General features: G+C 40.9%; 2 protein-coding genes across 3 annotated transcripts in view; one reads left to right on the top strand and one right to left on the bottom strand.

The window, feature by feature from the left end:
- Nucleotides 1-2,189, bottom strand: part of LOC135217465 (ubiquitin-ribosomal protein eL40 fusion protein) — a 45,805-nt gene extending 43,616 nt beyond the window's left edge. Inside the window, exon 1 of one of the 2 annotated variants that reach the window (XM_064253369.1) lies at nucleotides 2,062-2,189. Coding sequence is in view for 1 of the 2 variants with exons in the window: in XM_064253368.1 (XP_064109438.1) it covers nucleotides 1,767-1,925 (159 nt within the window). In the remaining variant the exon portion in view is untranslated. Of the gene's footprint in view, nucleotides 1-1,766; nucleotides 1,941-2,061 lie in introns of those variants that run through there. The other variant, XM_064253368.1, reaches the window with a different exon arrangement.
- A 5,969-nt stretch (nucleotides 2,190-8,158) lies between these two features.
- LOC135217464 (alpha-soluble NSF attachment protein-like) overlaps nucleotides 8,159-22,306 on the top strand; it is a 105,097-nt gene continuing 90,949 nt past the window's right edge. Inside the window, exon 1 of the mRNA XM_064253367.1 lies at nucleotides 8,159-8,344. Within this exon, the coding sequence (XP_064109437.1) occupies nucleotides 8,253-8,344 (92 nt within the window). The 5' untranslated portion in view covers nucleotides 8,159-8,252. The remainder of the gene's footprint in view (nucleotides 8,345-22,306) is intronic.

Here is a 22,306-nt window from a genome sequence, read left to right as displayed (position 1 = left end):
GACGCCGTCCTCTCCCCCACAAAGCGTATTCTTCCGCCGTGCGCCTGGAACTAGTTCGCGTTTGTTTACGTTGCTTACGACGCTAAACCGCGTAAGACGGAACGACGCAAAATATTATTTTTTATATTTTTATGGGGGCGCGTTCGTAACCACGAAACATCGTAAGTCGAGACCAGCGTAACCCGAGGACTTACTGTATGCGCATTACGATTATAACAATTACATGTATAGCTGATAACAATCTGCATGAATAACTGGTAAACTGTTCTGCAATGACAGTTGAGTATAGCAATTATTTACAATAGGTACGAAAGTCAAGATGTCGTGACGTCATAATACAAACTTAAAAGAACGTTCTAATTCAGAAAAATAATTACTTAAATTTGAGTCAGTGTCGAGTTACTTTTTCAATAACGAATATTTTCAAATTAATCATCATAAATATGTAAAATATTGATGTTTTACTACTTATTTAAAAATTAGCCAAGAGCACGCTTCTCGTCATCTTCTACCCAAACAGCTGTTTACGCCTGGCTTGTTGTTGATGAGAAATCGTGTTTCGATTGTTGTGATAAAAGTGCTCCAGCGTCTGTGGGTACAAGTGGTGTGCGGATTTATCACAGGAAATGGAAAGTTTGTTGACACAAGCGACTCCGTAAACATAGAGATGGCGTCAATCTTCGAAACATTTTTAGTTGTAAGTAAAAATTTCTAAAGCGTTTTGGTGAGATTTCCACTGCCGTGGGCGCCATTTTCAGTACCCTCTGTTTAAATCTTAAAATTTGGCCTTAATTTCTAACTTTGGAAGAAAATACTTACTTCGAAAGGAGAGTAGAGGTCTTTAGCTCCGTTTCTCACCAACAACAAGTCGCGACTGATGCCCATCTCCGGTGTCAGGACGCGTTATAATGTACTTTTTCGGAGGGTGGCAAGCGTTTGATTGTAGGTGGCCTGTTTGGCCTGCCGTGATGTTTTACCCTATTACTTATAGGGTAAAAAACCGCATGGTACGGGGGGGGACCATGTACGATCAATGTGTACAACCCCAAAAAAAGTACGTCATAACGCGTCCTGACATCGGAGATGGGCACCAGACGCGACTTCTTGTTGGTGAGAAACGGAGCTAAAGACCTCTACTCCGGTGTCAGGACGCGTAATAATGTACTTTTCTTGTGGTTGTACACACAGATCGTACATGGTCCACCCCTGTACCGTGCGGTTTTTTACCCTAATTTTTGTTCAATTGGGCAAAACTGCATAGAAAAACTGCAACTGCCAGTGTAGGCCACCTCGGATAAGTACCAAAGATCTACCAGACCTACCACTGTCTAGCGGTCAACAATAGGGTGGTCCCAGGAAAATGTAGGTGCTCTATAAATGGACATACCTAACCTTTCCTATAATGCTAAGTGCTGACCTAACCAGTTCTTACCTACCTAACCTAACTTGGAGCGACATACCCTGACCTAGCTGGGGGGGGGGGGGGGGGGGGGGGGGGGGGGGGGGGCTGGACCCTCATAATAAGGCAGACACCTGCCCCGATTGGCAACATGGGCTGCACAAGCTTTGTCAATTTTAACCTGTTACCTTCCGTGTAGTAGACTAGGCTAACTATTCCCTGCAAAAGAGAAACGGCGATTGCTTTACATAGGTATGGCAGCCTAATAAACGCTAGTATTCAGTAACTCGACATTAAGACACTTCTACTTCCGTGCCATCAGTTGCTTCAGTCAATGCAAACCTTTCGGACATCAAATTCACCCTACCTGACAATATGAGTATCGGCAATCCACCAAATTATCGCGGTATACGTATCGACATAGACTAACGCATCTAAATAGCCTATTATGCTTAAAATAACCTTCATTCCCATCCCAGACAAAATATTTCATATCACATTCCATCAACTGTGCGTTAACAATCATCCTCAGTATCAACCGGTTATTGGATAATATACTCCATGAACAACAGATTGCAATAAAATTTACAAGAAAATATTCAAAGTTTTGACTTGAAATCAAGGAGCAAAAAGTTTTCTCGCAACTTTTAGCTGACACTTACATTGGCGGCTGCTCGGGGAAGGTGGCAGACGCAAAGGATTGTGGGAATGAAAGAACACCAAGATTACGATTCTCAAATCTCAGCTGTTAAGAGGTCTGGTGGTGTGGGAAAAATATAGTCATTCATTTGAAGACTACAATTAAGAATTTTCCACAATTATTTTCCATCTAATATGGTCATTAGGCGGTTGGAATAGTTTCTAAAGAGAAATTAACATATCATTACATAACTCGGATATAGTAGTAGTAATAGCAGAGTTTTAGTAGTATTAGTAGTAGTAAAAGGAGAAGTATGCTATTGAAACGGTTCTCATGGTAATTTACATTGGCTACAGTTACGCTACTTTATGTACATTTTTCTCATTTTCAATATTTTTTTTCTTAATAAATGTTTCCCCAATTTTAGTTTAATTCTAGACAGATCCATGAATAATGAGATTTTAGATATGATGTCCTTTTTATCTCCTTTTTACCTTTCTACGCGAATCTCTAAATTTGTTCCTAATATTGCTGTATGATGAGCAAGAAGTAAGCAATGCTCAGGTTTCAATTACTTCTTCATTAAACATACATTTTTTATCTTTTCTTATCATTTAGCTTTAGCTGACCAGCATTTTTTTTTTTTAGTTGTCGTATCAAGGTTCTTGTTTTATCTGTTTTAAATTTCCTACAGATTTTCAGTGTTTTTCACTTATTCCGTTCTTCCCTGCTTTTCGGACAAGTCTCCTGTAATTTACTTAGATTGAATTCCCTTAATCAGCTCAGTATTACGGGAATTTTGGATTTTGTTTTACAAAATCCAAGGTGGTTTCTTGTTTTTACTTGGTCGTTAGCTATCTTATAGAATAGTCTGATATTGAGGGTATACATCAGATCGACTTCTTTACTCATATCCATTGATCGGCTGGATGAAGCTCCTATTTAATCTGAAAACACAAATTACAAATATATATTTTTTTTTTTTTTTGCGATCATTACCTGCTACAGCTTTTACCTGTATCTAAGTTAACCATATCTGCCTTTTTTTTTTATCTCGGTCCTGTTCAAATTATCTCTGAAATAATCTTTTGAGTTATCAACTAACAACAATATATTTTATTTGTTTGTTATTCTTATTCCTTCAAATTGTTGTATGTCTTCTAGGTCATCTATACTGCACCAGCCACGGAATATATGATGTTACTTTTATCCTTCTTCATATTTAGGACACATTCACTAACTGTTTCTATAAGGATTAATATGACTTTTGCCATTTCTTAAAAAAAATACCTAGGACCAATCCGTCATCTTCAAGGAGAAATGCCCGGATTCTTAGAATTTCGTTCCTGAATCCTACCGTCATTTCTACTTGTTTTCTCCATCAAGTAAATTACAAATAGGAAGATTATAGTAAGCCCATGGACGCCTTCCTTTTGTCTTTTGTTACATTTAATTCGTCTTCTTGTTGTATATTACGTGTTATTGTCATATGTATCTTCGCAACTCCATTTATAACCTCCCTGTATAATTTAGATTTCATCGTGACCTTCATCAGTTATCTTCTATACACAAAGTCAAAGGCACTTTGGAAATCTATTGAAATTATGAATAAGGGAGTTATCTGTTATATTTCTCTTGAATACAGATTTCAAGTATGCACAAATTATCTATCGCTCTTCTTTTTCCAGTGAAACCTGGATTTCTAATGTCCACTACTTTTTTTCGTCATCATGATCCCCATGAAAATTTCAAATCATATTTATTAATGCTTTTGGCTTCGGGTCGTTTACAGTCTGGTATAGCTTTCTGTGTGTGTGTGTGTGTGTGTGTGTGTGTGTGTGTGTTTGAGAGAGAGAGAGAGACGAGAGAGAGAGAGAGAGAGAGCAGAGAGAGAGGGGGGGGGCGTCGGTGTTCTAGACTTGAACCAGCTTTCCTAAGTGCCTCTACCTTTTAATATATCATCTACTGGTTCCTTTGCAAGAATGAAACTCTGTAGAAAGTTTGAATAGTGTTAGTTTGGACTCGCCAACCCAGGTGCTTCATCTTTCTTCCTCCCAGTTGGTTTCTCACGTCTTTTTCAGTTATAGTAATTTCTTCCAGGGTTTAAATCTTTTTCAAGTTTAGATTAATAGTGTGCCCATATGCAAATTTGTTTAAAATTTGCTGGGTTAATCTTTAATCGGTGTATTGACGCCTCATTTTACCAAGATGTATTTTTGCTGTAATCTTTTTGTTTTGTGATTGTTTTTTTGGGGGAGGGGCGGGGGAATGAATCTGTCGTGTCAGGTTCACAGCTATTCTCTTGAATGGCTCTTCGGTCAGTGGCATCTTCCCTAGCAATATCTTGCCTGTAGTGCCCAGCAGTGCAGACTTCTGGCAAATGTCACAGGAACTACAGACTTACACTATTATAAACAATTTAAATATGTATAATTAGTCAGAAATATTATCATCACTCATATTTCGAAACTGTAAAATAAATGCTAAGATGTAATTAGTTAAATTTCCAAATTGAAGTTGAGTTAGTAATGCACCCTGCTTCATACGCCAACCAGTATCACATATTTGTACATGCATGAGTTTGCACTGCAGCAGAAATAGAACATAAGCCTTTAAGCATACCTCCTGTTGTTCGCTAACAAAGTAAACAGTGCTGTGAAAGACGTGTTTCTACTACAGCATGCATAGTATAAGTTCTGGGCCAAGTGCATTAGTGCAGCTTTAAGTGCTACAACATCACAAGCTACACTTCGTAATGTCAACGAAATCCGGTTTTCCGAAATTATTAATACTTGGCTGTTCATTAATACCTCTGTAATGTGAAAAAAGAAAAAATTAACCTTTGGAGATTTACAGTTGCGGGCGCACTACATTATTTCTTTATTGGCGTAGCTACTACACTGTATTTAACTTTGAATTATATGGTTTTAATTTAGAACTTTTATCTTTCGTATTATTAATCCATTTTAACTGCCGTTGAATTGTCTTGTTATTTATTATTTTAATCGTCATGAGCTTCAATTTCTTTAAGATTTCACCAAAATGTTGATATTAATCCTTGAGTGATACTCTTTTCTCCAATAATAACCCCGAAGAAGTTAAAACGATGTTACTAATTTTTTTACCCAGTATCAGCAAAAAGTTTCTACGTTACTTTTAACCGCCATCATTTGTAGTTTTCCTGTTACCGAGGTTGCTTTGGCAGCCGGCGATTCCTTGGTTATCAAATTCTCCCAATTTTTTGTTAGAGGATTTCAGAGTCTTTGAAGCTACATTCCGATCTTTTATTTTCTGTGAAATTATAGGAAAGAATAAATGTTCGGTGTTGGCCTTCTGCATCCTGCAGATATCACAAACCTCTTTTTCGTATTTCCCCCGGAAGTTAGCCTTCAACTCCAACATATTCAGCCTGCTTTCATTATGCACGTAACCTTTGTTTCAAGTTCCCTGATACAATTATTTCCCCCCGAAACTTTTATAAACCTCAACTGCTTCATTTATTCCCTCTTCTCTTTCCAGGTCTTTTGATTTATTTGCTCAATTTTCATCTTTATTTCCCTTTTCAATGTTTTTTTTTTTAAATCTTTATTCCTTTAGTCTCTATGACTTTTTTCCTTTTTATAGAATTGTAATGCTCTTTGTACAGCACTCTCCATAGGGTGCTGATTTTATATTGTCATTTTAATTTATCTTTTCTCGTCAGTTTTTTTTCAATGTTATGGAACAGCATAATTTTTTTATTCTCTATATTCTGTAGGCTCTTCTATAATTCCCCAGTACTGCGTGCCCTTTGGCTGTTCTCACATTCTTTGAGGATCTTTCATTGCGTTTTCTCTAGTTCATTCAATTCGTTGTGTGTGATGCTACTCCATGTTGGCAAATAATGTTGTACCACAACTGTTTCATAGAACTTTGGTCTAAATTCTAGTGCTATATTCCTTGCTTTCTTAACATCCCCGTATTTTCTAATTTCTCTTAGTAGGTACTCTACCGTTTGAATCTCGTTTTGATGCGTATGTGATTCCTTTATGCCATGTACTACTGTGTATACCACCTACCATTTTCCTAGGTATTTGTATTACCTCTGTTCTTATGTGGGCATCGGTTTTCTTTACTCTTTTATCTATTACAAGCACCACTGACATTCTTGAATTGGTACTGAATATACATTTCTCAAGTTGCTCTAGGTTGAGGCAGTTGCTAATTGCCGTTTCATTAGCTCTTTTCAGCTAGTGGGGAACATTATATCTTCGACAAATATTATGGACGCTATTTCTATATTTCTTTTGAGTGTTACATTCTTTCTGCTTATCTCATTCACTCTGTCTGTCACTATGCTGCATAGTTTCGGGGCATATATTGTTCCTTCTCATATTTTTCGTTATTTCAAATGTTTCTCCCGCGGGACATACTGTCTTGCCATTTTCACCAATTTTTCGTAACAACAATGGCATCTTTACACTTTTTAACCTTCCCTATCTCTTTAATGCAATCCTTCAGGTCTAGTTTACCAAAGCATTTATATGCATCTCCAAACTTATATATGTAGTACGAATTGGAGCCCCTAACATTGTTGTAGTAAATCACGTATACTACATTCAAGGTTAGCAGTGATCAACTGAGGATTCTTCTCTATAATCCACCACATTGAAATATGCTTATTTTATTGTTATCTTTCCTTTGTTATTTCCGTCCTCACTTTTCACTTTTGCGAGAGCTTTACTTACACGAAAGCAACTAACTAGCGAATCTTTTGTTAGTGAACTTTTGGTACTTACAGGGGAAGTTTTAGTGGAGGAATATTCGGAAAGGGTTTTATTGGAAGAATATTCGGATAGGAATTTTCAGATCACCCTTCTTTCTGGGGTACTGATAAGGCTTTAAAATGCGGTTTTTTCTTCTTGATACGTCTTGAGTCAAGTTTCACCTCTCCAAGTTTATTTTGATCTCTTATTAACGCTGCCAGTGGCATCAAAATATTAGTTCATCATTATAAACTAAGTTGCTCTCTTAACTCGTATGAATACCATAATTCAGTGTGAGCTCATCTCAATTCAATCTAAAAGACGATAGAGACCTTACAAACAGAGGTATTTACGCGACTTCTGTTTAGTGTCTCGCCGATTAATTACTTTTCTGTAGAAAAACTGGTACGGTACGTAGTGTGGAGCGCCATTTGCAAATTAGTAACATTGTTCTGAAGTAGTTCATTTCCTCAAAAGGGAATCTGATAAGAGCGCACAAAATCAGTTAACCAAATACTGTAGAATAAACAATGTGGCAAATTACGGGTTGCAATACTTGACAAAATCTATGATCCTATTAAAATTGTGCCACTGAAGATTCTTCACAAACAAATATAAGATTTGCGTGAAAAATGTCAAAATGAAAGTAAAGTATGTACAGTTAATCTGGTATCCGTAAGGGGTATAAGAAATAAGGCGATGGTTCTATACAAGACACATTATATGGCATGTTTACATGACAAATTTTCACCATAAGAAGCTTTACAATAGTCCATCTTCTTTACATTATTTGGTGCCTAACACTATACCAGGAGATTTGAATGACAAATTTAGCAAATTTTACTACCACAGATGTATAGATTTTTTTACTTACCAGAAAACTGAGACACTAAACAAAAGTTACGTAAATACCTCGTAAGTTGTGTAGATATCGCACATAATGATACATATACATGTAGCATTATGCGCGATATCTACACAAATTTGTGTATTAATCACAAAAGCATATTGTCTGACGAATGTACGTCATTAGCAGGTTTTACAATGACATTCATGATTCCTCTTCAAATCAGTTTAGTTTACTTTGCAACTTTCATTATAAAAAATAACAAACTCAACTGATTAATACAGATTTCCTGGTCCAATATAAACATTACCTGCTTTCCGTGTGTTATGCTTTAACGAAAGTCAATGCTACCTTCGCGCCATCTATTGGTTAGCACCGTGTTTACAATCGATTAGTCAATACAGAGAGTATAGACGATATAAGTATACGTGTTGTGAGCTGTCTCTTTGACAGTCGATAGAATTCGAATCTAAATATAAAAGCTCTAAGGCTACATATTGTCACGTAGAATATGTCTTGACAAATCACACTTTCACTTATAACTAGGAGGCAGACGAAGTTGGTCACTGTGAAGTGGAAACGTCATATCTTGAGACGCATTGCTGAATATTCTCTCAAAAAATGGCTGACGCGGAACAAAAGGCCATGCAGCTGATGGCTGAGGCCGAGAAGAAGCTGACCTCATCCAAAGGATTTCTAGGATCACTTTTTGGGTATGTTAAATTCGTCATTTCTGAAGGGGTGGCGAATGAGGCTGGGTCGTCCTGAGCAAAGATGATGTTTCCATAACAGGGTATAGGGCTCTTCCCCCTTTGAGTCTGATAAGCAAAGTGGCCCTCGTAAGTTGGAATTAGCTATAATTCTTTAGATGCCTATTTCTCTTTGTTATAAAGACTGTTGCGTATTTGGTGTCACCTAACCTAGCTAGCCATAAAGGCCAGTAATAGGCTAGGCTAGGCTAGAAGCCTATAGTAGATTAAGTTGAAAATCCAGGGAGGTAGGTTTGGGTGATTGCTCACTCAGAGTTTTTCAAGTGTTACACTGATGCTAGCCTGAATCGGCCTGTGCCAGTGGAGGTTACTAACCCCAGCTGTGAAATGGGATCTAGCAAATGATACCCCACCCACTTAGACTAGACTCGAAGTTAGTGTGGTTTCTTTGCCTGGACTACCTATTGATGCACGTTGCTGCATTCTGCTCTGTACTTAGCCTAAACGGCATTTCTAGAGAAGCACTCCGCACGGACTGCAAGGAACGTAACCGCGGATATGAATTATAGGGAGGGATTGGGCCATCCAATGTATTTTGCCGTGTTTAGCACTGGCCCCTGGGGGTTAATTACAGTCTTCCGAATAATTATTACTTAAAATTCTTGTTCAGTAAGTAAAACTGCATAGAAAAACCGCAGCTGCCATAGTCTAGGCTGCCGCGGATAAGTACCCCTAAACATGTGTTTTAAAATATGAGAGGGTAAATTTGTGACAAGGCAGTATAAAATTGGCTAGATGATTAACCAAGGTGTTTTAGTGTTCCTATGGAATGGGTAATGTTGGAAGGATTCATAACTTTCGTAAGTTCACTTTGAACCTTTGGTAAAACTTTACTTTAGGTAGTTGTGTGGCCTGATTCCTGCCAGTGGCTGTCTGGGCCAGGTTACCGCCTTTTTGGGCGGTCCAGGAAAGTGAAGCTCTCCCGGCCAGGTTAGGGCACATTGCCCGAAGTTAGTTTAGGTAGGTAAGATATAGTTAGTCAGTAAAATAATCACAGTATCATATTTTCAAGTTTGTCTCTGATTTCAATTTCCTTCCTCTTTTCATTAGCAGACTGGCCTCCTTGTGTAAAGGGGTTGGGTTCTGATACATTTTGGAGTTCTTTCTCACTTAAAGAATTGATAATAGGAAGGTTTTGTAATTTTCCTGAGATCCTCAAGATATTACTGTTGTACTACTCCAGTGCTTAACCCGCTTATAGCTGTTTGTGTAGAAACATCAGATTGACTTGTGGGCATATATCTATATTGCAAAAGTGACTTGTGGATATGTATTTATATTGCAAAGGTCCCTAACATGGTGGAACATTGTGCATGTTATTCTTGGTGACTCCATTTAAAGTATTTTTATTCAAAAAGGCTCACATTGAGGTAATTGTAGTTGTTTTCTATGAGAATTTTTTTTTTTAAATGGTTAGATAGTCATAGTGAAATTACCAGTTATTGCCTCCAGGCATGACAAATCTGGGCCAATTTTGGGTCTTGACAGCAATTACTTTTGAGAACTTTTTAACCACCTACCTTTGTAACAGTCATTATGGTGTATGTTTATGAATTTTAATGGAATTTGCCTTAATCAGTGCCAATATATAAATTCTATAAGAGAACCAGAAGCTATAAGATTTACAGGTAATAGTGTTAGGACAAAAGGAGTTAACCGAGTATAGATCAGTGGTGGGACAGTTGAATTGGGCATCACTGCATACTATGCTAGAAATATCATACAATTTTAGTGAATTCAGTAAGGTTTTAATGAAGGAACGACTCAAGGTATGAAACAGTGATTAAAATAGTGAGAAAAGGTAAGAACATAATGGGAGCAGTGATAATAAATGAGTTAGAAGAAAAGATTTAAAGCAGGGCCGTCCAAGTTGTTTAGTCTGAGGGCCACTCTTGAAAACACAGAAAGTCATACGGGCCACCAGTGTGTGTAGTAATATATATAGATATATATATATATATATATATATATATATATATGTGTGTGTGTGTGTGTGTGTATATATTACTTTGAAATTATCATTTGAAAATGACAAGGACTTATTTCAGAGGAATTCAAAGAATTATATTTTAAAGACGGCAAACACGAGTTTATTATTCAAACACAGGTAAATTTAGTGGGAAAGCTGATAATAGCTTGACTTTATTATTTTTTAAAATTCAGAGTGAAAATGAGTGAGAGCACATCTTAATTCGGACTCAAGATTTACGTCACTAATTGAGGATCGTAATGTTGACTTTAATACTTCATGAATGAAAATGTGCTCTCACAGAGCCAAGTTGAACCAAACATTGACAATAGTTTTGACACATAATTAGAAATGTGTGGGTAATCATGTGAGCAGGATATTTGTGTCCAAAAATCGAATTTCACATCTTGGTGGGCATACGTAATAGATTTTTATTTCAATTAATTCTTCTTGAAACAAAGGTACATTGATTTTGCCTACAGCTGACAATTTACACACATCTCTATGACTTATTTTTCTCTCGCGGGCCACTTTCAAAATCAAACGGGCCACTTTTGGCCCACGGGCATGGGGTTGGACGGCCCTGATTTAAAGGAAAGCCTATCAAATGCTTCATTTGGGAATATTGAAGATAGTCGTACAGACTTGAGTTGTGTGATAACCTTAACAGATCGTAAGGGGAGAGATTTCATATGGTGGAAATCCAGAAAATCAAGAACAGGAGGAAGTAGTAAATGATTAAAAATGTATATTGGAGCAGTAAGAGAAATAATTAGGAGGTGAGATGGATAAAAGAAAAGCATTATAGTATAGCTGATGTGTTGACTAAAGCAAGATTTTATATATATGCAACTTAAAGTAAGCAGCTAGAATTTTGGAAATTCGTGATATCGCTAGTTTGTTTGCCCAGGCGACTAACCCCACCCACTTTCGGGGTAAAAAGGAACCAGCTCGCCTTGGAACTTCATTATGTTTCCGCCGTCTGATAACTACAGTTGTTAGCAGGAGCGGTTTTTAGAATTTGGTTTGCTTCTCAGTTGGTCATATTTTACAACAATTGGTGAAGTATTCTTATTTATGGTAACTGTTTTGGCAAATTATGTATAGTAAGTGTCAGGTTTGTTACAGACCAAATTTTCACTCTACTGAATTTGACTAATAGGCTTGTTGACTTTTGATTTGTCGGAATGTCCGATACTAACTGTAATTCTAGATGAACTAAGTCATATATGACCCACATACTTTGTGTACTAACTGTAGGGGTCAAATTTTTACCCAGGAATTTACTTACTTTCAATGAATGTGTTAATTTAGATTCCAAGATGTGGAAGACTTTTGAGTCGTTTGACTAAATTAGGAAGAGATAGAGAGAGGAAAGCGGCTTCTAGAGCCAGTAGCTAAAAGAAATTAGCTGCCCAGGAATCTGCTAAGTCTGCTGTTGTTGAAGTTATTTATAATCCTGTATCTTTTATTCCACTCAATCCCATTTGTCAATTTATCACACCATCTCCCTTACTCCTAATCCTGACCCTATTACCAGCCTTGGAAACAGTGTAAACCAAAACTTTGGTTTTATTGTAGTGTCTTACCGAACAATTATAGAGCCGTGATTTCCACGAGCGGCAGGATACTAAATTCAAATTTAGCGCGTCGGCGTCGCCAACACTGGTGGTGATGACGTCATCTCCCTCCACTCGCGGGAGAACCAGGTACAACTGCCCAGGTGAATCCAATTCTTTTCCTGCCGGTCGTCCGGTGAACATCGGTGGTCGGTGCGGTTGGATGACTTTGCTTCGCTTTTTTTTCTGGTGGAATTGATCTTCGGAATTGGTGAAGTACTCTTTTTTGGCGTTGTTGTTATTTTGCTTTTTATTTAGGCGTTGCCATGTCGGATTCTAGTCCGTCGGGAGTTAGGTTTTGCATCTCAGGATGTAAAACTAGATTATCCAAGTTAGAATATATTCTCACACTAAATGTGTTAAGTGTAGGGGACAGGTTTGTTCAGCAGATCGAACATGTAACGAGTGTAGTGATTGGACTGATTCTCAATGGAAGTTTTTTAGTTCATACTCGGAGAAATTAGCTAAAGACAGAATTAGAAAAGCAGCGCTTAGGGAAAGTAGACTTAGCTCTGCTTCGTCTTGCGATGCATCTGTTCCTTCTGTTTCTCCTCAAATTGTTATGTCTCCTTTAACTACACCTCCTATTCCTCCTACTAATCCCACTTCTCCGGCTTCCCGTGTAGTTTCTTCCGACACCATTGCCAGTCTGGAATCGAGGTTAGATCAGAAATTTTCGGTACTAGCGAATACGGTTTTGCAACTTGGTAATTCAGTTAAGACGTTTTTGGAGAAAGCGACCTCAGGTAAGAGTGTAGTTGAGGGTGCGTCTGTCTGTCCTGACACGTTCTTCCTAGACAAAGGTCACTGTCCAGCTCCCCCGCACCGGGAGAAGACATACCGAAGTCCAAGTGGGAGTCGATCGGGATTTGCCCACAGACAGGCGCCTCTCTTGTTGAGCCTGTTGCGCCTCAACAGGGCTCGGTTAAGCGTTGGAAAGGTGTTGCGGTCAGACGCCTTTCAAATGATTCAAGCGATTCGTCTCCGGTCGCGCGGCGCTCTTGGCGAGATTCGCCCGTTTGCGTCCTTAAAGAGGCGTTCAGGCGCCGATTCTTCGCCTCCTCCAGTCAAGCGGTATAAGGAGCCTGAGAGTAGGGTTGCGCCGCGGCTCGTTCGTCGCCTCAATCTGTGCCTTTTTCGGCTCCATCTACTAGTAGAGATTGTGGTTTTAGCGCTGTAGCTAGCAGTTCTAAGGGTGTTTCTTTAGGCGCTTTTTTCGTCTGTTACGCCTGATGCGCCTGTTTCGCCTCGAATTTCGGCGGCTCCGAGCGAGGCGCAGTAGTTTTTCCGCCTCCTGCTGAACATTTAGGCTCTTCCAAGCCTACGTTAACTGTTTTTGATTCGTCTCTGGCGCCTTTGCGCAAGCAGTTAGAGATGTTAACCAACTGGATGAATGAGTCCAAGGGTGGTTCGAAACCTTCAGATCCGGTTGTAGTTCCGTCTACTTCTTCGGCGGTATCGGAGAATGAAGAAGAAGTAGAGGAGGAGGATTTACATCACCTCTCGTGTTATTCACGTCTCCTTAGATTTCTTCTGGTATCTTATCCAGATTATTTTGAGAAAGCGGCTCCGCGCTCCCCAACTTCGACTTTTTTGATGAGGAGGAAAACTTCAGACCCTCTCCTCCCAAAACTTGTTCTATCTAAAGCGGTTAGACATTCGTTGAAAGAGACGGAGAAATGGATGTCTATGAAAAGAGACTTAGGGAAAGGCTCTTTTTTGCTACCCTCCCTCTAAGTTGCTTTCGTAAGAGGTATAGGTTTTATGTAACTGGGGAAGCTCCTTCTCTGGGAGTTTCTGCCTCCTCCCAGGGAGACTTCTCCAGTTTAATCGACTCCTCTAGAAGATCTGCTTTCGCCGCAGCGAAAGTTTTCTTTACAGCGCCTGAGTTGGACCACGTTGTAAAGAATCAATTTAAACTTTTGGAAGTCTTTAGCTTCCTTGATTGGACTATTGGCGCTTTAGCGGCCAAGATCGAAGACTGTCCTTCTCTTTCCCAGGAGTTAGCGGAGGATTGGATTGGTGTTCTGTCCTGTGCGGACAAATCCATTAGGGATGGATGTGATGAGTTAGCTTCGCTCATCGCCTTTGGTACCCTTAAGAAAAGGCAACTTTGTGCTCCTTTGCTTCTAAAAGGGTTACGTCCCAACAGAAGTCTGCTCTCTTGTTTGCTCCTTTTTGTGAAAGATAACCTCTTTCCAGACGATGTAGTGTTGTCAATTTCGTCTGCGCTAGATAAGAAATCTACTTCGGATTTACTGGCACAGTCTACTAAGAGACCTAAAGCTCCTGTGGAGACTGTTCCTTCGGTTTCTCCTCTGGCCCAAGCGCCTTTTCGAGGAGAAAACCCAAGCGCTTCTTTCGGCCGAAATCGAATTTGCGACCTCAGTCTAAGGCCTCGGCCAAGGTTAACAAACCTTCCAAATGAAAGCTCGGTTCTTCATGCACCCAGTGGGAGCCAGGCTGGCTCTGTTTTGGGAGGAATGGGAAAAACAGAGGAGCAGAAGCCTGGTAGTGCAAGTACTCAAGTTCGGCTATCGTATTTCTCTCGTTTCACCTCCCTCGCTCTCACCTGTGCCAATTCCATTCCAGGCATACTCTCCGGGCTCAGACAAATTTCTGGCGCTAGCCGCAGAAGTGGAAGAGCTTGTTCCTAAAGAAGCGATAGAACAGATAGAAGGGGATTTTCCTCCAGGCTTTTACAATCGCCTTTTTGTAGTTCCCAAGTCATCGGGGGGCTGGAGGCCGGTTTTGGATGTTAGCGCCCTGAACTTGCATGTCCAGAAAACAAAATTTCATATGGAGACCACTCGGTCGGGTTCTGGAGTCCATCAGACAGGGGGATTGGATGGTCTCTCTGGACATGCAAGACGCTTATTTTCACATTCCGATACATCGCGAATCTCGGAAGTACCTGAGGTTCATGTTCGAAGGCAAGGTGTTTCAGTTTCGGGCGCTTTGCTTCGGACTAGCGACCGCTCCTCAAGTTTTCACCAGGGTTCTATCCCCGATAGGAAGCTGGCTACAACATATTAGGAGTAAGAATCTCCCTCTATCTGGACGATTGGCTTCTCCGGTCGGAATCAGAGAGTCGGTGCATGAAGGACCTTGGAACAACTCTGGATCTTGCCAGAAAAGTTAGGAATTCTGGTCAACAAACAGAAGTCCCAGTTGGTTCCATCTCAGAGCATCCTTTATTTGGGGATGATTCTGAATGCTCAGTTTTTCGGGCTTTTTCTGTCCCCGAAGAGGGTTCAAGGCTGTCTGGAGTACAGTTTCAGTAGTTCTTGGTCAAAAAGGTAAGTTCTGCCAATCAGTGGATGAGGCTCCTGGCAAATTGACGTCAGTGGAGAAATTTTGTGACGTTGGGAAGACTGCACATGAGACCTCTGCAGTTTTTCCTGAGAGCCTCTTGGTGCAGGAAGACACAACCAGACTCGATTACCTTTCCTGTCACAGATTAAATAAAAGAGGACCTAAGGTGGTGCTCTCTCGAGCAAGGTTGGAAGAAGGGTTAGATCTACGACCCATCCTCCCGAACCTACAGTTCTTTTCCGACGCATCGGACACAGGTTGGGGAGCCCCTAATGGGAAATCAACGACTTCAGGAGCTTGGTCGAGAAGGAGAAGAAGTTCCACATAAATGTAAAGGAAACTGTTAGCAATTTTCTTAGGGCTCAGACAGTTTCGGAGCTTAGTAGAAGGCCGAGTAGTGGCAGTGCATTCCGACAACTCCACGGCTCTCTCGTACGTGCGGAAACAGGGGGGACTCAGTCTTTCTCTCTGTACGAAGTAGCCAAGGATCTCCTCCTGTGGTCAAACGAAGCGAAGGTTCAGCTAGTCCCGAGATTTGTTCCGGGAAAGATGAACGTCCTGGCGGACGAGTTAAGTCGTCAACAGCAAGTGTTTACCTCTGGAGTGGACTTTGGACAACAAGATTTGTCAGAAACTTTGGCGCCTTTGGGGACGACCGTCAATAGACCTGTTCGCGACATCGAGGAACAACCGTCTTCCTCTCTTTTGTTCTCCAGTCCCAGATCCTCTAGCTTGGTCGGTGGACGCAATGCTGTTGGATTGGTCGGGTCTGGAAGCTTATGCATTCCCTCCGTTCGGTCTAATAAGAGAGGTGCTGAACAAGTTCATGTCGCACAGTAATGTAACGCTAACGTTAATCGCTCCCTTTTGGCCCAGGAAAGAGTGGTTCCCGGACCTTCTCCAGTTGTTAGTAGACTTCCCAGACTTCTTCCTCCAGAGAAGTGGCTTCTCAAACAACCTCACTTCAAGAGGTTCCACCAAAACTTGTCCGCTCTAGCTCTGACAGGTTCAGACTGTCCGGAATCTTGTCAGAGCGAAAGGATTTTCAAGAAGAGCTGCAGAAGCTATCGCTCGTTGTAGGAGAGAGTCTTCTAACAAACTCTATCAAGGGAAGTGGAGAATCTTCAGAGAGTGGTGTAGAAGTGCTAAAGTCTCTACTTCTGCGACCTCTTTAACAGAAATAGCAGATTTTCTTTCTATTTTTCTTAGGAACTCTAAGAAACTGGCTCCATCCTTTCGACGATCAGAGGATATAGAGCCATGCTCTCTTCGGTTTTTCGACATCGAGGTTTGGATATTTCCTCCAATTCAGATCTCTCGGACCTCATTAGGTCTTTCGAAACCACTAAGCTCCCGCAAGATACAGTGGCTTGGAACTTAGATGTGTGCTTAAGTTCCTCATGGGGCCACCGTTTGAGCCTTTGAAGTCGGCTTCACTCAGGAACTTGACTAAGAAGGCACTCTTTCTTATTGCACTAGCTTCTGCTAAGCGAATGTCAGCGAATTGCACGCTATAGACAAAAGAGTCGGTTTCTCTCAAGGCAATGCTGTATTTTCGGTATCTTTGACCTTTCTAGCCAAAAATGAGAATCCTTCTAATCCTTGGCCGAGGAGTTTTGTGGTAAGGAACTTATCTGATTTGGTTGGACATGAGGAGGAAGAAAGGCTCTTATGTCCAGTCAGGGCTATTAAGCAGTATCTGTTTGCCACTAAGGGTATCAGAGGACAATCTTCTAAGCTCTGGACCTCGGTTCAAAATCCTCTCGTCCTCTTTCTAAGAATGCTATATCGTTTCTTTATTAGAGAGCTTATCAGGGAAGCTCACTCGCAGTCCGAGAACGACAATCTTTCCGATTCTGAGAGGTTAAAGCTCACGAGGTTAGAGCAGTGGCAACTTCTTTAGCATTCAGAAAGAATTTATCTTTAGCTTCGATTCTTCAGAGGACGTTCTGGAGATCGAATTCGGTTTTTTGCGAGTCATTATCTCAAAGAGATAGAAACGGTTTTCGAGAATTGTAAAACGTTAGGTCGGTGGCGGTTTCTGGCATGGTGTTGGGAGAAACGGCACAGGGGTGGTCGTCACCTCTATGCTAACTTTTCACCTTGAATAGGTTGTCGAGTTCAAGGGAAGCTGGGGGTACTGAGTACCTGGGATACTCACCAGTCTGTTAGGTCAGATTTTTACAATGGTTGGGTATATATGTTTTTAAATCTGGTGTTGGTGACAAATGTTTTGTATGATTGAAATTTCTGGTCTTAGCCGGGCAAGGGAAAAACAATGGGCAGGGCAATCTTTGTTGTTACTATCCTCCGTCAGTCAGCCTTGACTCGCTTGAACTACGGAAGGATTCCACTCCTGTAGAGGCTAACTTTGGTCAAATTCCAATTCCTCTACAATAGTAAGAAGAGCACCGACCAGAGGCAGTAACAGTCTGCTGTAGCTCTCTTACAAGTAAGGTACAAACAGACACCTTGAGTGTTTACTGGTATGGCAATAAATGTAACCATTTAAAAATACTAGTGGTCCACTGAATCCCACCTTCCCATAAATGTGTAATCAGCTCTATAATTGTTCGGTAAGACACTACAATAAAAATGAAATTTTCATTATTAAAATGAAGTTTTATTGTATACTTACCGAACAATTATGATTATACCCACCCTCCCCTTAGGTGGACGGACGGGCAGAAAGAATTGGATTCACCTGGGCAGTTGTACCTGGTTCTCCCGCGAGTGGAGGGAGATGACGTCATCACCACCAGTGTTGGCGACGCCGACGCGCTAAATTTGAATTTAGTATCCTGCCGCTCGTGGAAATCACGGCTCTATAATTGTTCGGTAAGTATACAATAAAACTTCATTTTAATAATGAAAATTTCATTTTGTCAGTGCATACGGTGGAAAGCTAGGCGCTTCTGTAAAGGTCCTGATGGACAAAATGAGTGAGAAAAGTAGTGTTAGTAGAAGAGGTGACTGTGTATTCCACCGATTCTCTTAGGTAAAGGTCCCTGGCAGATTCCCCTAGACCTGGAAGGAGCCAAACTGGTAGCCCAAAGGAGGTCTGTGGCATCTGTCCACAGGCAGTCACCCCCTTTGTTAGTCCTGTTGATGCATCCCAGGTACCGATAGAGCACCGTTGGAAAGGCCTTTCTATGGAATTGGGTTGTTTTTCTTCAAGTTTATCCAGTCCGGGGATTCCAGTTCAAGGTGCCAATGGCGTTTTCTGGACGAGTTGTGACCCTTGACATCACATTCCAAGGAAGTTTCTTCATCTGCAGTACCTGTTAAAAGGTTCAGAGAACCTCCTCAAGAACAGCCTGCTTATAGTTTTTGGGACGGTCCCGAATGTTTATCTCTAGACTTTCCAGAGCCAGAAGGACAGTATTGTAAGAAGAAATGTCTTGCTTCTGCTTGCAAGCACTGCTCCTTTTTCAAGAACATGTCTTCAATTCCGGTACCCAGGAGCTTGCTTCTTTTATGAGAATGGATGAGCGTCCATTGGTGCCCAAGCTCTTGGAGTTGTCTCAAGCCTATGAGCACCCACTGGTGCCAGTATCAGCAGAGGACCTCCGAGACTTCTGATTCAGTTAAGTGCCCAATGGCGCCAGATCCTTTTTCTGCACGTAATAGTCATTAAGTGCCAGTTCACATGGAAGTATATGAGCATCCTCTAGCGCCCATGGAAGTCAGAGTTCCCATTGGCACCAGAGCACCAAGTTGTGCATGAGAGCCGACTATCTTCTCAGCTTGGATTGTCTCTTGAACATCTCTCAGCTGTCAATCTTTGTTTGTTGACAGTGTCCTTGGGCATTCCTCATACTCCCATGTCAGGAATCTGATTACAATCACTGCTCCTTTTTATCAGGCTCCTGTGGTTGAGGACCAGTCTTTCTTGCCCAGTCAGTGCAAATAAGATGATATGTTCAGATTGTTTAAGAAAACTCCTGTGCCTAATCTGCACATGGACTTGTCTCCTTATCTTCAGTTGTGGAAAAGGAAGTGAACTCAGCCAAGCCTCCTCCTGCTTATGCTTCTCTACTTACTTCTTTATTGGCACGTTTCCCAGCTTCTCTCCTGCAGCTCTGGCTTCACTAGCGTCAACAAATCTTATGGATAGCAAGGTGATAGATGAACAACACCATAAGATGGTGCTCTCTTCATCAGCCAAGAATGCTTTACGTGAAGTCGACAGTTGGCTTTCAAGTAAGAGAATACAGGGTAATTTAGCTGTCCTCTTGCCAGACTTACTCAGAGGAGGTAACTTGTCTTACGTTACTGGAGAAGCTCCTTCCTTGGGAGCCTCTGCCTCCTCCCAGTGGGACTTCTCTGGTTTAATAAATTCCTCCCATAGATCAGCCTTCAATTTGGCAAAAGTCCTTTTCTCCACTTCAAAGCTGAACCATTTAATTAAGTATACTTTTAAGGTCCTGAAAGTGTTAGGCTTTCTAGACTGGGCAATAGGAGCTCTAGCTCATAAAATTAAGTAATGCTCTATCCTTGAAGAGGATAATTCAGCTGTTTTTTTGGGAGTAATTTCCTGCCTTTACAAAGGTATTAGAGACAGTTCCTTGGAGTTGGCTTTCTTGTTTGCAATGGGGATCTTCAAGAAAAGGGAGCTTTGGTGTTTTTACATCACTAAGGAATCACTCATACACAGAAGTTTGCACTCCAATAAACTTCTTAGACAAACAACATTTGGTCCCACAAGTGACAGTGCTTCAAATTGCTTCAGACCTCCAGAAGAAATCTACACAGCACCTTCTTGCTCGATCAGCTAGATGCCTGAGAGAAACTCCTTTGGTATCTCGGGCAGTCTCCCCTCTTCAGACGCAGCCCTTTTGTGGTAGAGTCAGACAGAGAGGTTACCCAAGACCACGAGTGAATGTACAGTTCACCTCGCGTGTGATCAAGAAGTCCACCACTAAGACAGCTGCTCGCTGGTGGGATTGAGCCTCCTACACTTTTGGGAATATTGGGAAGAGAAGGGAGCAGAACCCTGGATAATACAGGTCCTGAAAGAGGGATTCTCAATTCTGTTTATAAGAAATCTTCCTTTTATAGTATACTATGTAACTCACCAAGTAATTACATAGCTATAGTTTCTAACTAGTATGGCAGTTAAAATTTACTAGTACTGATTCGCCAAGGTATAAGTGTCTAAGGACACGTCTTTCTCCTGGTTTTGCAAGATCGGGAGGTAGTTTTCTGCTGCTGGCAATGATGTCACTTGTACGCTTTCCCTGAGAGTGCATGGTATCATTGGCTTAGTCCTTTTCTCGCATTCCGAAGAATATGTCGGACTTAAAGATAGATGTCTCATCAGGGCCACATTTATGTCTACGTATCTACCTTTGGATTTTTGCCCACAAGTCCATGGAATCCTTTTTTCCTTGGACCTATGGGGCTGCTTAACAAATTGTGTTTTCTTACCCGGCTCCTTCAAAAGGACAGGTTGATTCTTGCCTAAGGTGTGTGGTTCTAGAGGTGAGAAGGATTTGAGAGTGACTGGCCCCTCCTTCTCTTTCCTCGTTCTTCTTCTCTTCCTTCAGGCTAGGAATAGGACTTGAACCTGTTCTTGCTAGACTCCCCTCGAGTAGGTTCCTTCACGTGGTGAGGGGGTTAGGGATTCTGACGGAATGCCTACAAAACCTTTGGCATTAACTGGCGTGGACATTTCCAATTTTGCAAAATGTTACTACTTGGGTGTGAGTCTGGTTTGGAGGGGGTTTGAATTCAAAACTAATTGTGGGAGTTGTGGTGGTAAGTCACCACCCAATATGGTTTAGAGCGAAGAGGTAGTGAAGGGATTTTCCTATTGCTATATTGGGGGCAGAACCATCTCCAGGAACCAGCCCATCGGAATCGGGGGTTGGGGGTTGGGGGCTTGTTTTTGGGATGGGACTCCTGGCTTTTGTCCGAAAGCTCACCAATTCGTTTGGAATGGGAAGTCGGTCCCCATTAGTGGGGCAGAACTCCCAGCAGGCAGATTGGCTTATACCTGGGCCACTGCAAGCATATTGATGCTATCCTGAAAGGGTATGGTATGGGGCAGACTGTGGGGAAGCAACTTTCATGTGTACCATTGATGGAGAATGTCAAATCCTTTCTAGTCTGCAATACCTTATTAGTCTTCCCAAGCAGTAGTTATGTGTGTGTATATGTTATCTCCCCCTTTTTATTTTTATAGATTCCCATGACTAGTCTCTCTAGTACACTGTCCCCTGGAACCCCCCCAACTCTTTGGCACCATTGACAACCTTAGGCTTGGATAATGACTTCCCTTTGCCATCCCCAACCTCCTCCAATGAAAACAACAAAGATTCCTTGATTATTACTACAAGCCCTTATGTAGTTCAGAACAGAGGAAAGAATAGTAGTTATAATAGAAACAGGAATGCTAATCCTGATATTAGAATTTTACTTGGTTTTCAAGAACCTGACACTTATAATAAATATCTTTCTCTTGACCTCAACAAAAACATAAAAGAACTGAATATATTTGGTGTCCATAGAGATATTGTGAAATGCATTGGCAGAGAACCAAAGTTAGCCTCTCAAGGTGAAGGAAGCTTGTTTATAGAAGTTTTATCACCAGATGAAAGTAGAAAATTACTATCTATTAATGCTATAGAAAAAAGCATAGCAAAATGCGCTCCTCACAAAACAATGAATCAGTCTAAAAGAGTTGTGCATAGTACTGAACTCTTATATTATTCTGAGGACACTCTCCGAAAAGAATTTGCTGATCAGAAAGTGGTTGATGTGAGATGAATCAAGAAAAAAGTATTGAGAATATTACATCCATCACCTACTTTAATGCTCACCTTTGATTGTTTGAGACTCCCTAAATTTCTGAAAGCTGCATGGCTTCACTTGCCAATTAGACAGTATATACCCGCTCCCAGAAGATGTTTCCATTGTTCAATGTGTGGCCATCTGATTACATGTAGGAAAAAAGAAAGGAACGAACCAGCTATATGCTTTAACTGTGGAAAAAAAATT

The sequence above is a fragment of the Macrobrachium nipponense genome, chromosome 7, assembly GCF_015104395.2.
Source record: "Macrobrachium nipponense isolate FS-2020 chromosome 7, ASM1510439v2, whole genome shotgun sequence".
NCBI classification, from domain to species: domain Eukaryota; kingdom Metazoa; phylum Arthropoda; class Malacostraca; order Decapoda; family Palaemonidae; genus Macrobrachium; species Macrobrachium nipponense.
This window is presented reverse-complemented; position numbering and strand designations above follow the sequence as displayed.